Genomic DNA, 14,941 nt, shown 5'->3' with positions numbered 1-14,941 from the left:
AGCTGTCTACCTACTGCCTCTGAAGCCGAAGAAGGCGACCCGCCCCAAACGGCCACAGCAGCTGGAGACACCGATCTCCCTTTCCCCGCGCCAGTTCTGGCGCGGCTCGGCCGGCGCTGCAAGGGTTACGCGCCGTTTTTTGCTTGTGGCGGGGTAGATTTGTCTGCCTTTCACCACCCGATTGGCAGACAGCGGTTCCTGGGCTCAGCCAATAGGCTGAGCAGAGAACGTCCCAATAGCAGCAGGGTTAATGCGTCGCAGCATTGGAAAAATAAAAAAAGGAAAGAAAACCCTGTCTTTTCTCCTTCCTCCCGCTCAAACGGCATTTCTTTCCATGGGTTATTACCTCTGTGTAGAAGCAGACTACATATATGTTTCTGTGGGGTTTGTTTCCCCTAACAGACCAACTTCCCCCACCCCTTTTTGGTTGGGAAAACACAACAGATGAGCCCTAGCAACCAGCCCAGAGAGGAGTAGCCATTTGAGACTGGTCACTTTATTCAAGCGAGTATTGTCATCAACCAATATTCTAAATGAGTAGTTTCTGCCTCAGTCTGACTGTATTAGAACAACAGCTAATTAGAAGCACTGCCATATATTTCAGAAATCTGCCTCTCTGCAGCATATTCAGAAACACGTATCTATCTTTGCAGAAAGAGGTTTACACATTAGACAATTCCATTTATGCAGCGCACGTTTTTATCGTAACTGGAGGCGTAGCGGAAACCAAGCCTCTCTTATTCAGACACTTGCTAATGATATATTAAAATACCATTCATTGACTTCAAAGACAGTAAGACAGTATGGATGGAGATGAAGTGGGGTAGAGGATGCCAAGAGAGAGAGAGGTTCCAAATCAGTGAAGAATCAGTGCGTCTGGCAGGCACTAATGACTGGATCCCATTACCTGGCAGAATGCTAATGTTCACAGATTTAACAGCTTCCTTGAATGATTGTGATCAGTTGTAGGCATTGTGCCTACAATGCCCCTTTATTGACACCACAGCACTCTTGATATGTTGTTAATTACCAACAGAGACCTTTTTAAAGGCATACATTTTTCACTTAGCCCCATGGGGGCCTCTTAGAACTGGAGCCTTGATCTCACCCCAACCTTTCCCCTATCACCCTTCCAGGAGCCTGGCTACTACCTTGCACAAGCTCAGTAGTAACACAGTTCATTTCACACTGTAGGTACCTGCAAGCTGTAATCTGAGTGGCAAACACATTGGAGCACATCAAAAAAGAAAAATTCAACTGATCTGGACATGAGATTTCTGAACTCATCCAAATCCTCACTGTCAAAGCCAGCAACAAAACTTGGGATTCTTATCCTAATCTTTGACCTTCAGGACTATCTTTATAGCTATGATGAGAGGTCAATGACAAACATTCTGGTCTCAAAAGGGTGGATCTGACTTTCTGTGTTCTTTTTTCATAAAACTCCTAAGCATACCTCCATGGAAATGACACAGAGATATAAATTAGCCTGACTGACTGACTAGGTTTTTATGCCAGAACCCATTGTCTCAGTGGATGAAACACCATCATCCATCCAGCTGTCATAGTCAAAATCCTGGAGTTACTCTTGACTCATTTCTCTCCCACACTCCCTATATTATGTCCTTCAACAAGTCCTGATGATTTTACTATAGTTATTTCCAACCCATTCACATGGTTACTGTGTTGGCTTAAGCATTATCAATCTTCTCAAATATTGCAATAGCCTTCTAACTGCTCTGTTTGCCTCCAGTCTCAATATACCTAATCCATTTCACTATGGCGAACTGCAAGGTTGGTGGTTCAAGCTCACCAGCCACTCATCGGAAACCCTATACAGGGTGGCTGTGGGTTGGCACCGACTCGACGGCACTTAACAACAACAACAACCAGAGTAATCTCTCTAACACACATGTACACACACAACAATGATGACATCATATGTATATCAGTTCAAAATTCTGCAGTGACAATCATCTATGCAGCATAAAATCAATACTCCTTAGCATGGCCTAAAGGTTATTCAGGATCTAACGCCTACTTAACTTGCTTCACTTCATCTCCTGCAAAGACACTTCTACTTTATGGTTCAGAAACATGAAATTTTCTTCAATGCCCCTTTTCTGCTCCCTTTCTCCATTTACTATTTGATAAACTGCTACTCAACTTATCATCATCATCTCTGTGAAGTTTTCCTTGGCTCCTCAAGTTTGACTTAGATGTTGCTTGCTCCTTGTATATGCTGACATCTATTATAATTTTTTTGGTATGGTTGTCTCCCATGGTACATTGTGTATTGTGACAAGTATCATTTTGTCTTTTATAAGTGACAAGTGCACTGTCTAGTACTTAAGGGTGCTCAATAAATGCAGAGCTATTGACATGTTCATTTATTAGTTCAACAAACATATACTCAACATTTGCTATATAAATACACTTAATATGTGTATTAGGTTTCACTCTCTTAGCATCATTGCCAAGTCAGTATTACCTTTATTTTATAGATGAGGAAACAGGAGTTTGGAGAGGTTAAATGACTCTCTAAAACTACACATCTAGCATGTGCAGTAAGTAGACACCCACTCCCAGTCAGACAGTAAATAAAGCATTTTTCTATAACATCTTAAATGATTTTTCTAACTTTGTCATTTCTATAACCATAAATGGACCCTCTACCAATATTTTTGATATCCTAAGATATTACCTTATAGGTCTCAATCTCTTATATTTGCAAGTTCACACCAAAATGAACAGGCACACAGCTATTTTACTAGAATCACATCATCATAAAGCCTCAATTCTATTCAAAAAGTTTCTGGAAAAAATGGCATTAGAAAATAAAGAAGCTCCCCCATGCATTCTATACTTGACCTTTCTGTGTGATTTCCCCTTACTTAGATTTTAAAACAGTCTTATTGAGATGGTTGTTGTTTTTTAATTCACATGCCATGTAAGCCACCCATGTAAAGTTTACATTTTACTGTTTTTTAAAAAGTATATTCAGAGTTATGTAAACACCACCAAAATCTAATTATAGAACATTCTTATCACCTCAAAAAGAAATGAACTCCATAACTATTAGTTAGTTACTCAGGCGCTCGGGGTTTAGGAAGATTTTTTCCTCTGATGATTGAAATACCATTTTATATCTGCTCTACAATGCTCTACTAGAGCTAGTCTTATAAGGCTTTAAAGATGGCAAATGACATACAATGTTCTTTAAACTGAGCCTGGTTCAATAAAGTTGGTTCTTGGTTCCGTGTACACCAGAATACCACTTGGCTTCATAAAGATGATAACCAATAGATTGGCAGGTTCTAGGGCAGTCATTTTCTTACTTGTCTGCATATTGGAATCACCTGGAAATCTTTAAAAGCTACTGGTATCCATGCCCCACTGCCAGAGATTGTACTTTCTGGGGTATGGCCTGGACATAAAAATATTTTAAAGGTCCTGGGTGACTCTAGTGTGCAATCAAGTTTGAGAAAATTGTTCTAGAGAAAATGGCAGTTAACTTTCCAGGTTGGCCAGAGAGCAGCAACTGTTTCTCTCTTGCTTTTGTACTTGGTCATTTTTGGCTGTTCCCAGATTTGCTAACTTTCAAGGCATGTTTAAGATTTTTGGGTGGATGAAGAACTAACAAACATAATAATAGTAATAGCTAATACTTACTGAACACATATCACATTTTCCCATGAAAACAGATTTAGAAAGACTAAGTAACTTGCCAAGGGTTTCTAGTTAAGAAGTGGTAGAGCTTCAATGCAAAATCCAAGAGTTGATTAAAGTAGTATTTCCCACCAGTAATAAAATAACAATGGTTCTTCCACAATTGGAAGTGTATGTAAGTCTAGACTTGTAATAATCTGTACATCATCCTGAATGAATGAATGAATGCTTTACTTTTCTAAAGATAGGAATTTACCTGCTGCTCATATTATGTGTATAGCTAGAGAAATAACTGCTGGGAGGATAGAGAATGACAGTGGGGTACAAAAGGACTTTCATTTTTTACATTATTTTGGATTGTTTGAGTTTATTTTCATAATCAATTATTTTATAATCAACAGTGGTTATTTTTGGGTTTGGAGATTACCGAATTAAATTTTTTTCTTTATACTTTCCAAACTTTTCCTCAATGTACATGCATTACTGTTATCACTTAAATATATTTTGTAAGCAATGTGGCACATCATTTCTAGTAGTGTGGTTGAAATAAAATTTAAGAAATGCCTAGAATTTTCTTTCGTAGAAAGTTGTCTGAGAATGGTACACAGGATCTGTGTAGCCAAAGGAAAAATCAAAAGCAAACTATTATTGTTCAATGAAGATGTGCCAATCATTTGAAAGAAAGAGGTAGTTTGTATGTTCCTAGTGGTTGCCACTGACTAGAGGTACCCAGTAGTTTGTTCACAATGCAAATGACACCTGCTTAATAATCTCTGAGTGCTGAGATCTTGAGTTATACCTTACTAGTCCCTTAGCAAGATTGGTTAGTTTTAATGGTGTATGCTGATGGTTGGTACTGGATTAACTCCAATTTGAAATAAGATCATAACCAACACTAACCAAGCCATCCTTCTCACAAAGGAGAAATTTGATCCCAAGAGGACCAAGTAAAAGCATGGCTGCATCATCAGAAGACATCATTTTAAAAAGGACCCCAAGGTTTTCTTACTAAAAGAAATATTCTATGATGACTACCAGGAGTGGGAGGGAAGGGAAAATTATTAAGGGTAGAGGATAGACACATGTTAACTTGGGTGGTAGGAAGGACAGTATACAAGAGAGAGGTTTGCACAAGAAAGATGAAGGGAATGGAAGACACAGGAAGGAGTGCAAGAGTGAATAGAGGTAAATACTGTTAACTGATCATACAAGGAAGGAATTGCAATCATTTCAATGACAGGAAGTGTATGATTTGTTGAATATGGGACTGTTCTGTAAACCTTCATTCATGGTGCAGACATCAAAAAGCATTAATGCAGTTGAGGGCTGACTTGCCCTTACCTGTCCTGGAGGGGCGCTCTCTGCACCCAACACCTGCCTATAAAACACTGGATCGCAGCTCCTCAGTGTGTTTTGGCGACTGGCCAGTGGGCTGGAAGCATTGGGTTTCTTCAGCAGGGGGTCACTGCGGCGGGAATCTGTGGTGAGGTACACCTGATGGTAGAGGTGAGGTGGTATCAGGCCTCCGCGCACTGCATCCACGTGCAAGGAGGGCCCTGGTGTTCGGTACAAGGAGCTCACGGGGCCTCGGTATAGGTCCCTGGACTGCTTCCACTTGTAAACTTTGAATATGATCATTCCCAAGACCGTGACTGCAAACCCCACGGAGACCAGGATTAGAGCGAGAAGTAGATAAAAGGTGAGATTTTTATTCTGCTCCCTTGGGTCAGAGCCCGAGGGGAACTCCGCCCGAGCCTCTGGAGATTCCTCCGTTACTGACACAGTCAAGGTAGCGGTGGTGGACAGTGATGGCTCCCCATTGTCTGTGATCAAGACCGTGAGAGTTTGCTTGGGCAAATCTGTGTCCTGGACTGGGCGTGCAGTGCTGACTTGACCCGTGTGAAGCCCCACAGCAAAAAGGCTCTGGTTGGGGGCTCCCAAGAGACTGTAGGAAAGCCAGGCATTGTGCCCTGCATCCGCGTCCCAGCCTACCACCCGTGTAACCATGTGACCTGCAGCGGTTCCTCGAGGCAGCATCTCTACGGAGCTCCTGCCTGGTCGGGGGTATAGGATTTGAGGGGCATTATCATTGCGGTCCGTGACAAATATGTTTACACTGATGTTGGTGGTCAGGATTGGGAAACCGCCATCGCTGATGTGAGCTGTTAATTGGAACTCTCGTCGATCCTCGTAGTCCAGGGGCACTAAGGATGTCACAACGCCACTGTCACGATTTATCGTGAAATAGCGATCCACTAGCCCTGTCTCAACTCCTTGCTCCAGCAGAAAGAAAGAAAGGTGAGCATTCTGTGGGGCATCTGGGTCCCAGACACTTAGATTTAGTATGGGAACCCCAGGGAGGTTATTTTCCTCAACATAAACGTCATAGGAAGATTGAGCAGATTGTGGAGGGTTGTCGTTTATGTCGGACACTTGGACCCGCAGTGTCGTTAGGGCTGAGAGGGAAGGGACTCCTGCGTCTCGAGCAGTGATGCTGAGGTTGTATTCTGCCATGGTCTCCCGATCCAAAGCTGCACTGGTTTTCAGAGTGAAGTAATTCTGGAGGGAAGAAGTAAGGCTGAAGGGGAGACCTGCTGGTACCTCACAAGTCACCAGCCCGTTCTCCCCAGCATCCAGATCGGTCACACTGAGCAAAGCGATGACAGTTCCTAGAGGGGCATCTTCGGGAAGTGGACTGTACACGGAGGTGACTGTGATTTCTGGGGCATTGTCATTCACGTCCTCAACCTCTACCAAAACTTTGCAATGTGCTCCTTCGGGATTGGCGCCTTTGTCTTTGGCCTGGATGTAAATCTCGTGGAGTTTCGTGTCTTCAAAATCCAGTTGGCCCTTGATTGTCAGTACCCCGGTTACAAGGTCTAAGGCGAATAGTTCCTGCACCCCAGCACGGTTGTGGCTGCCGAAGGAGTAAATAATCTCACCGTTGGGGCCTTCATCCAGATCCGTCGCATGGACTTGCACCACGCGAGTGCCAGGGGGTGAATCCTCTGGAACCCGCGCCCGATACAAGGACTGGTTGAAGGTGGGGGCATTGTCATTCGCGTCTAATACAGTGATGAGAATGGGAAGGCTGGAGGAGCGAGCTGGGGTCCCTCCGTCCAAAGCCGTCAGCACCAGCTGGATACTTGATTCTCGCTCCCAATCCAGGGCGCGCTCCAGCACCAGTTCCGCGTACTTTGTGTTATCCTCCCGCGTCTGCACTCGCAGCGCAAAGTATTCGTTTGGGCTCAGCTCATAGGTTTGTAAAGAGTTGCTGCCCACATCGGGATCGTGCGCGCTCTCGAGCGGAAAGCGCGTCCCCGGCGTCACGGCCTCGCTAATCTCCAATTTCATTTCCCGGGTAGGGAAAGAGGGATTGTTATCGTTAATGTCCAGGATCACCACTTCCGCTCTGAACAACTCCAGAGGTCTCTCCACTATCAACTCCAGAATTACAGTGCAGGAGGGCAGTGTACCACACAGCTCCTCTCGATCCAGGCGGTCATTCACGAACATCTCTCCGGTCTCCCAGTTCACCTCAAAGAATTTTCTGCTAGCTTGAGACACCACCGGGCGCTTGCCGGCTGACAGGCTGCGGAGATCCAAGCCCAAGTCCGACACCACGTTGCCCACTGTGAAACCCTTCTCTCTTTCCTCCAAGATCTCATAGCGAATGACGGCGGAAGCCTTGTGCAAGACACCAAGCAGGAACAAAACTCCCACCACTCTCCCGGTGCTTACCAGTCCGCTCCTCCAGGCCTCTGGGACCATCTCACTCAAAAGCTGCTCTTCTCAGTGGGGTCCAGATCGTCCGGTCTATTTCGCGGAGAAACTTTAGCGGGTTAGCGCTTGGGCGCTGGGCGCCGAGTCGGACATGGCTTTATGGATGCCGTTGATTTGCTCGCCGGTTGTTCAGTCTCTGTCTCATCCCGGGGCTCCGAAAGGGGACGGGCCGGGGCCAGATCTCCATCGTCTTCATTGGACGACAGCGGCACACACAGTCCCAGCCAATAATTGCACGAAGAATGCGCTAGCGCCGGCTTTCAGAGCGGGACTCACGCTAGCGCCAGGAACTTCACTTTCCTTTGGTTCCCTTCCAGAGTTTTCGGCCAGAAGTATCTTGGCAGTATCAGTATATCGGAATTTTACCTTAACCTGGAAAGCCAACTGAGATGAAGCTGGCCACTCTGCAAATCTCAAGCCTTATTAAACGCTTCAACTTCAAGAAGAGGAATCAAACCAAACCGACACTGTCTAGGGGGAAAACGTACAAACATTTCAGTTGCTGGAAGACTGGGTAAAGTGATATCTAAGCCAGACCCTACGTGTAAGGAGGCGTTTAGCCCTTCTATGGAGATTTGCTATCAATTTGTTTCTAATTTTGCCTCTTACAAAATGAATCTGTACATTTTGCTGTCGTTTCCTCAATAGAGCAGGTCAATTATGCGTTTGGTTTAATTCTTTCTTATTAAATTAAATATATAATTCAGATTTAATGGCTTAAACTGGATGTTGTCTATCTCCCATTTTTTAAGAACCGGAGAGTAATGTGAAAGTTTCCTATTCTGTCTTCCTCACAGAGCATCATCTCAATCAAAAGCACCATGTCAAACGTCTTCCTTTCTTGGCCAGTGCTTTCTCCAAGATCCTGGAGAAATTGTATTGCTAATAAAGGTTAACATCCCCCCCCCCCAAAAAAAAAAGAAAAACAGCCAATTTGCTATTTAGAACCTTTATAAAATGAAAAAAAAATGATAGCAAAAATGAAGCGTTTAGAGGAATACGAAGCCTTTAGCTACAGAAGAAAAATCTCAGTCTTTCTGCATCTAGGACCGTAGTTACCAAACAAAATAGCAGTAACTAGCACAAAGAATAAGAGAGTCTACTAGGAAATAAACCAGAGCTAGTTGCAAGTCTTTTAATAAGAAACTAACTTCTTAGATCCCTGGAGCTCTATTCTATTAGATGAATAAGACAGGTAAAGTGCCTGGCAGAGAGTAAGTCTCAGTTAATGATGCAAATCACCCTATTATATAATAGATGTAAAGTTTCAGAGCCTCAAACTATTTCTGTAAACTTGTCTTGCTCATATTTTTTATTGTATGTAGTCTTTTCTGAAGTATAACTGTACCTTGAACACAAGCACGTTGGTAGGCAGATAGGTTAGATTTGTAGATAGGAAATAGGTCTTTTTAGCATACTTACTGAAGTCATAAAAAGTCTCATATGACCTGCCTCTACATACCTCACTAATTAATCTCTTAAACCCCCAGTTTAATATATTCAAGTTTGACAACTGGTCAGACCACCAAGAAAGCTGATAAAGAATAAAGAATATGCTTTAAATAAAAAATATAATATATATATATATATTTCTATGTATGGAATATAGCTGAATTACCTGCTATTCAAAGTGTGAGAGCCAAGGACCACTGGTATACAGTCAGGGAACTTGTTAAAAATGCAGAAGTACCCTATTCTATATCTGCTGTACCAGAATCTTCATTTTAACAAAACACCTGGTGATATTGTTTTCTCCATTCACTATCACTTAGTTTACAATCTTGTTTTTGCAAACCAACTTCTAAAAATTTAAGTAATTTTCCTATTAATAAGGCTGAAAATTTTTGTTTGTTTTAAAAAAAAATTGTGTTGTGATCTGGGCAAAAGTTTACAGAGCAAATTAGTTTTCCATTCAACAATTTATTCACATTTTGTTTTGTGGCATTAGCTGCAATCCCCTCAATGTAACAGTACTTTTCCTACTCTTCTCAGGATTCCCTGTTTCCATTCACTCATCTTTCCAGTCCCTTCCTGCCTTCTGAACTTTGCTTTTGAGCAAAAACAAATTGCCCTTTTGATCTCTTACAGTTCTGAGGAGTAGATTCCTCATAGGTGGTATTGTTCACTTTGTAGGTTTTTCTACTGTTCAACTGAAAGTTCAGTTCCAAGAGTGGGTTCACCTAGGACCATCAAGGGAGAAGAGCATGAGTGGAATGTGGAACCCAATCCAGAAAACAGTGAAACCAAAGATGGAGGCAAAGATGAGGACATGGAGAGAGAGAGCAGCTGAGGACTCTAGACTCATGGAAAGAGAAAGACTGTGTGCTAGTGGCCAGGAGGCAGGCTTGCTGAATGTGCCCTTTGGTTGTTTAAATTATTATATATTCCTGAGCATTTTTGTGTACATTCTCGCTCCTCAAAAAAAAATCCAGAAAGAGAGGGAGAGAGAATAGAAGCAAATACTATTGAATGATGATGCATGGAAGAGACTTATCATTGCAATGAACTGATGTTCTCCCATATAAACAATTACTCAATTCTCAATAAAAACCTTAAAAAGATAGGTTCAGTTTCAGGCTTGAAGGGTGTCTAAACCCCATAGTCTCGGGGTTTCCAGAGACCAATGAGAGGTCTTTTTTATGAATTTGAATTTTTCTCCTACTTACTGTGATTCTGATTAGAGCAGTCAGTAGTGGCAGTTAATACATGTCCAAGAAATCCTGGTATGGCACCGTAGGATGAGCACCAGACTGCTAACTACAAGGTCGGCAGTTCAAACCACCAGCCACTCCTCGGAAACCTATACAGGGTCACTATGAATCAGAACGGACTCAATGGCACTTACCAATAACAACTATTTAGTAATTGATTCCCCTCCCTCTATCCCTGGTAATCATCTAAGAATGTATCTTATGGTGTATAAACATATTCTTGACTTTTTTTTTTTTTCATTTTTCTAAACAGCTTTATTAAGGTACAATTTATATACCGTAAAATTCATCTATTATTAGTGGATAGTTTTTAGTACGGTTGTACAACCATTATCACAATCTAATTAACAAAGTAATTTTTATAAAAAGCAAGAAAATGATTTTTGTAAAAGGTTTTAAAACTGAAGTTACTTACATCAATGAAATGAAATAGAACACTCTCCACAATTATAGCCAACTATGAATGGGAAGTTTGTGAAAAATGCACCATAACTAATTGTTATAGAAAGATGAATTATTAAATAAATGAAAATATTTTATCAGGAGCATATTTGTCTTCAAGAAACAAAAATCCTATAGCAATGACTTCACTAAGTGGGGGGTGGTGCTGGTGGTGGTGTCTTTTTTTACTGTAATAAAACATCCCAGGGTACATATTCCAGAATTGGTGTGGCAATTGATGTAATTGGTTTGACGATTACATCAAGGACTGAAGCTCCTTGTGTCGTTCCCCTCTGCTATTGTTAGTGAGTGGATTGCATCCTGATTGTCTCATGATAGTTATGTTACCTCCAGATACTGCATCTGTGTTCTAAGCGTGAAGAAAGGTAAAAGTTAAGGGGTCAAAAGGAGCACCTTCTTCAAAGTTGCTCTTCTTGAAATTTCTTTTTTGTGAAAGTTGTTGCATAATTTCTTGACTTTTTATAATGATGGTCTCATACAATATTTTTTTTGTGTGTGTAATTGATTTACTTCACTTAGTAGAACGTTCTCCAGGTTCATCCAAGTTGTGAGATGCTCTGCAGATTCATCATTATTCTTTACATTGCATAGTATTCTACCTTAGTTTGTTTATTGATTCATCCATTGATGGGCACCTACATTGTTTCCATATTTTTGCTGCTGTGAATAAAGCTGTGATGAACATGGGTATGCATATATCTATTTGTGTCATATCTCTTATTTCTCTAGGATATATGCTTAATAGTGGGATTGTTGAATCATATGGTATCTCTATTTCTAATTTTTAAAGTAAGTGTCATAACATTTTCCACAGTAGTTGTACCATTATACAACCCTGCCAGCAGTGTATGAAGGTGCCAATATCCTCATTCCTTCCTGGTATTTGTTGTTTTCTATTTTTTAAATCATTGGTATTTTTGCTAGGATGATGTGATATTTAATTTGAGTTATATATCTCTAATGGCTAATGATTGTGAGTATCTCTTCATATATTTGTTGGTCATCTGAATGTGTCTCCTTTGATTGTCTGCTCATGTCCTTTGCCAATTTGAAAATTAGATTTTTGCTGTTGAGGTTGAGGTTTTGAAGTATTCTATAAATTATAGAGATTATTCCCTTGCCAGATATATCATTGCCTTAAAAAGTCCTTCATACCTGTCTAGGGTCAATCCTTGCTCCTACCCCCAGTTGTCTTCTACTTGTGGTTAAGTGCTGTCGGTCGAGTAGAGCTCAACTCATAGTAACCCTGCATAGAGTTTCTGAGGCTTTAAATCTTTGTGGGAGCAGAAAGCCTCATCTTTCTCCCTCAGAGTGACTGGAGGGCTCGAATTGTGGCCCTTGTGAGCCTCGTTGTTGTCAAGTGTTGTCAAGTTGGTTCCAATTCATAGCGATCCTGCATAGGGTTTCTTAGGAGCAGCTGCTAAGTTTGAACCTCTGACCTTACAGTTCAAACCAACCTTGGGGTCCAGTGATTATCTTACAGGTCTTATCTACAGGTACCAAGTCAATGGCAACTAATAACAACAACAGTGTAATGTCTGACTTCTTTCACTTAGAAAGCTGTCAAATCCCAGTTTTTAAACATATTCTCAAATCTGTTCTTTCTCCAATCTTTCTCAAGTTGTAAATGGCACTTCCATCTAACTAGTTAATCAAGTAAAAAATGCTGAGAAGCCATTCTCAACATCTTCTGCATGCTCATATCCTAATTATTACTAAATTAATAATTAATGCTTGTAGTTGTTGTTAAGTGTCATCGAGTCAGTACGAACTCATAGCAACCCTGTGCACAACAGAACAAAATACTGCCCGGGCCTGGGCCAACCTCACAATTGTTGCCATGCTTGAGCCCATAGATGCTGCCACTTTGCCAATCCATCTTGCTGGGGGTCTTCCTCTTTTTCTCTGACCCTCCACCTTACCAAACATGATATCCTTTTCCAGTGACTGTCCCTCCTGACAATATGTCCAAAGTATGAGAGACGAAGTGTGGCCATCCTGGCCTCCAAGCTGCACTTCTTCCAACACAGATCTTTTGGTTCTTTTGGCAACCCATGGTACTTTCAATATTCTCCTCTAACACCATAACTCAAATGCATCAATTCTTCTTTGGTCTTCCTCATTCACTGTCCAACTTTCATATGTATATGAGGTTACTGAAAATACCATGGCTTGGGTCGGGCGTAACTTAGTCCTCAAGCTGACATTTTTGCTCTTCAACATTTTAAAAAGATCTTGTGCCTAATGCAATGAATAGTAGAGAAATCAAAGCTTACTACTTCCAAAATACACCTTGAATCTATAACTTCTTCCCATCTCAACTACCACCACCTGAGTCAAAGCCACATTGATTATTATCTTAGCATCTTTTCTGGTCTACTTACTGCCTCTCTTGATTTCCCTAAAATCTATTCCATATCCAGAAGCCTGAATGACTTTTCAAAAATATAAATCAGATTATACATGTATGCCCTCATTGCCAAAATAGTTGTTGGGTCAGGACCAGCTACATAATATATGAGGCCAGTGCAAAATGAAAAGGAGGGGCCCCTTGTTAAAAAGTTATTAAGACTTTCAAGATGGTGACAGAAGAGCATTAAACTAATAAGCCTGGGTCCCTGTAAGACTAACTGCATGAGTCACATGTCCATGAAACTAGCTCTGCTTGGCACAAAGGCAACTCTCAATAAATATGGCACTGTAGGATAAACACTGGATTGCTAACCACAAGGTAGGTGGTTCAAACCCACAAGGAACTCTTCAGAAACCCTATATAGTATCTCTATGAGTCAGATCTGACTTCACAGCACTTAATAACCAACAACAATATTATTTCAAGATGGTCTATAATATCAGAAAATCCTGCTCAAGGTACTATCGACCTAATGGTATCATGTAAAGAGAAATTATATAAAAACAAATAATCAGTAGATCATCAATCAAGCATGTATCATCTGTATTTAGGAGAATGGGAGTTTTTTACCTGAAGGTTAGTTGAATATTTTGCAGAGTCTGATTTGAAAAGATCACATATGAGTCTTAAGAATAAAGTTTCTAAGACCTCCATTCTATCTATCCTTAGAATATAAGGAATCTCATAAAAATATTTTGGAACTATAAACACTGATTTCAGAACTACAAACAGTGATTTAAAAAAACAAAAGACATTTACCCTTTATCCCACTTAGGTACTATTCATTTCTAGTCTTGATCACATTGGAACCTTTTCATTGTTTTTTGTACCACAGAGCTTAAATATGTCTGAAAACTACTTGCAATAATTTACAATACTTTTCCATATTTAGGTCTACCAAGAGACTAAATTCCCCTTAAAGAGGTTGAATTATTCAATTTTGTCCCAGCAGATGGCTCATACTATTATATTATCAATTCTCACTGAGTAGTTTCTATGACTGAGTTGTTTATTTTTTCTAAATGAAGTAATTCACTTTATTATATACTGACAACTTTGAGTAAGAAAGAAATGTAGCTTTCTCATCATTAAAATCTCATGGAAACATGGATTCAATTTTGAATCACAGGGACAAAGATGAAAACTTTTTTCTGCCCCAAATTTTATTATGAAAATAATTTAAACATATGAAAATGTTGCATGGTGGACACCCATATACACATCATCTAAATTCTACTAATATTTCTAACATTTTGCCATATATGCTTTGTCACATATCTTTCTATAATACTATCTATGATTCTATCCTGTTTTTAAAGCACTTCAAAGTAACTTTCAGACATTGTGTACCATCAGCATGTATATATGATATATATGATATCACTAACAAAGGCATGCAGTTGTGTATCCTAAATTCTTATCAAGATAAAAAACATCCCATCACATCAGAAATTCCTTTTTTGCCCCTTCTCAGTTAATCTCTGCTTTGAACTCCCAAGAAAACACTATTCTGATATTTTGTGTGGTACATTAGTTTTTCCTGTTTAGAACTTTATATTGTTGTTGTTGTTAGGTGCCATCGAGCTAGTACCCACTCATAGCGACCCTATGCACAACAGAATGAAACACTGCCTAATGCTGGCCCAACCTCACAATTGTTGCTATGTTTGAGCCCATTGATTCTGCCACTGTGCCAATCCATTCTCTTTGCAGGGGGTGGGGGGTGGTCTTCCTCTTTTTCTCCGACTCTCCATTTTACCAAACATGATATCCTTCTCCAGTGACTGGTCCCTCTTGATAATATGTCCGAAGTATGAAAGACGAAGTCTGGCCATCCTGGCTTCCAAGGAGGACTCTGGCTGTACTTCTTCCAACACAGATCTATTTGTTCTTTTGGCAGTCC

The 14,941-nt window shown here is 40.7% G+C and overlaps 2 protein-coding genes across 2 annotated transcripts in view; both read right to left on the bottom strand.

The window, feature by feature from the left end:
* Window positions 1–6: 6 nt before the first annotated feature.
* On the bottom strand, window positions 7–7,548 carry PCDHGC3 (protocadherin gamma subfamily C, 3). The gene is made up of 3 exons (XM_006866256.1): window positions 4,950–7,548; window positions 1,199–1,212; window positions 7–198 (listed from the first exon to the last, which is right to left on the bottom strand). Exons 1-3 carry the CDS (start codon window positions 7,438–7,440, stop codon window positions 7–9), a joined length of 2,697 nt encoding a protein of 898 aa, XP_006866318.1. The 5' UTR covers window positions 7,441–7,548.
* The window catches only part of PCDHGA12 (protocadherin gamma subfamily A, 12), a 66,633-nt gene continuing 59,203 nt past the window's right edge, over window positions 7,512–14,941 (bottom strand). Inside the window, exon 2 of the mRNA XM_006866255.1 lies at window positions 7,512–7,709. Coding sequence (XP_006866317.1) covers window positions 7,512–7,709 — 198 coding nt within the window. The remainder of the gene's footprint in view (window positions 7,710–14,941) is intronic.

Source organism: Chrysochloris asiatica, unplaced genomic scaffold (genome assembly GCF_000296735.1).
Source record: "Chrysochloris asiatica unplaced genomic scaffold, ChrAsi1.0 scaffold00087, whole genome shotgun sequence".
In the NCBI taxonomy this organism is placed as follows: Eukaryota; Metazoa; Chordata; class Mammalia; order Afrosoricida; family Chrysochloridae; genus Chrysochloris; species Chrysochloris asiatica.
The sequence above is the reverse complement of the archived record's forward strand: the minus strand, read 5'-3'. Positions and strand labels throughout refer to the sequence as shown.

Bases quoted from the DNA above. Each gene is read 5' to 3' on its own strand.
- PCDHGC3 (XM_006866256.1), bottom strand. From the start codon at position 7,440: ATGGTCCCAGAGGCCTGGAGGAGCGGACTGGTAAGCACCGGGAGAGTG.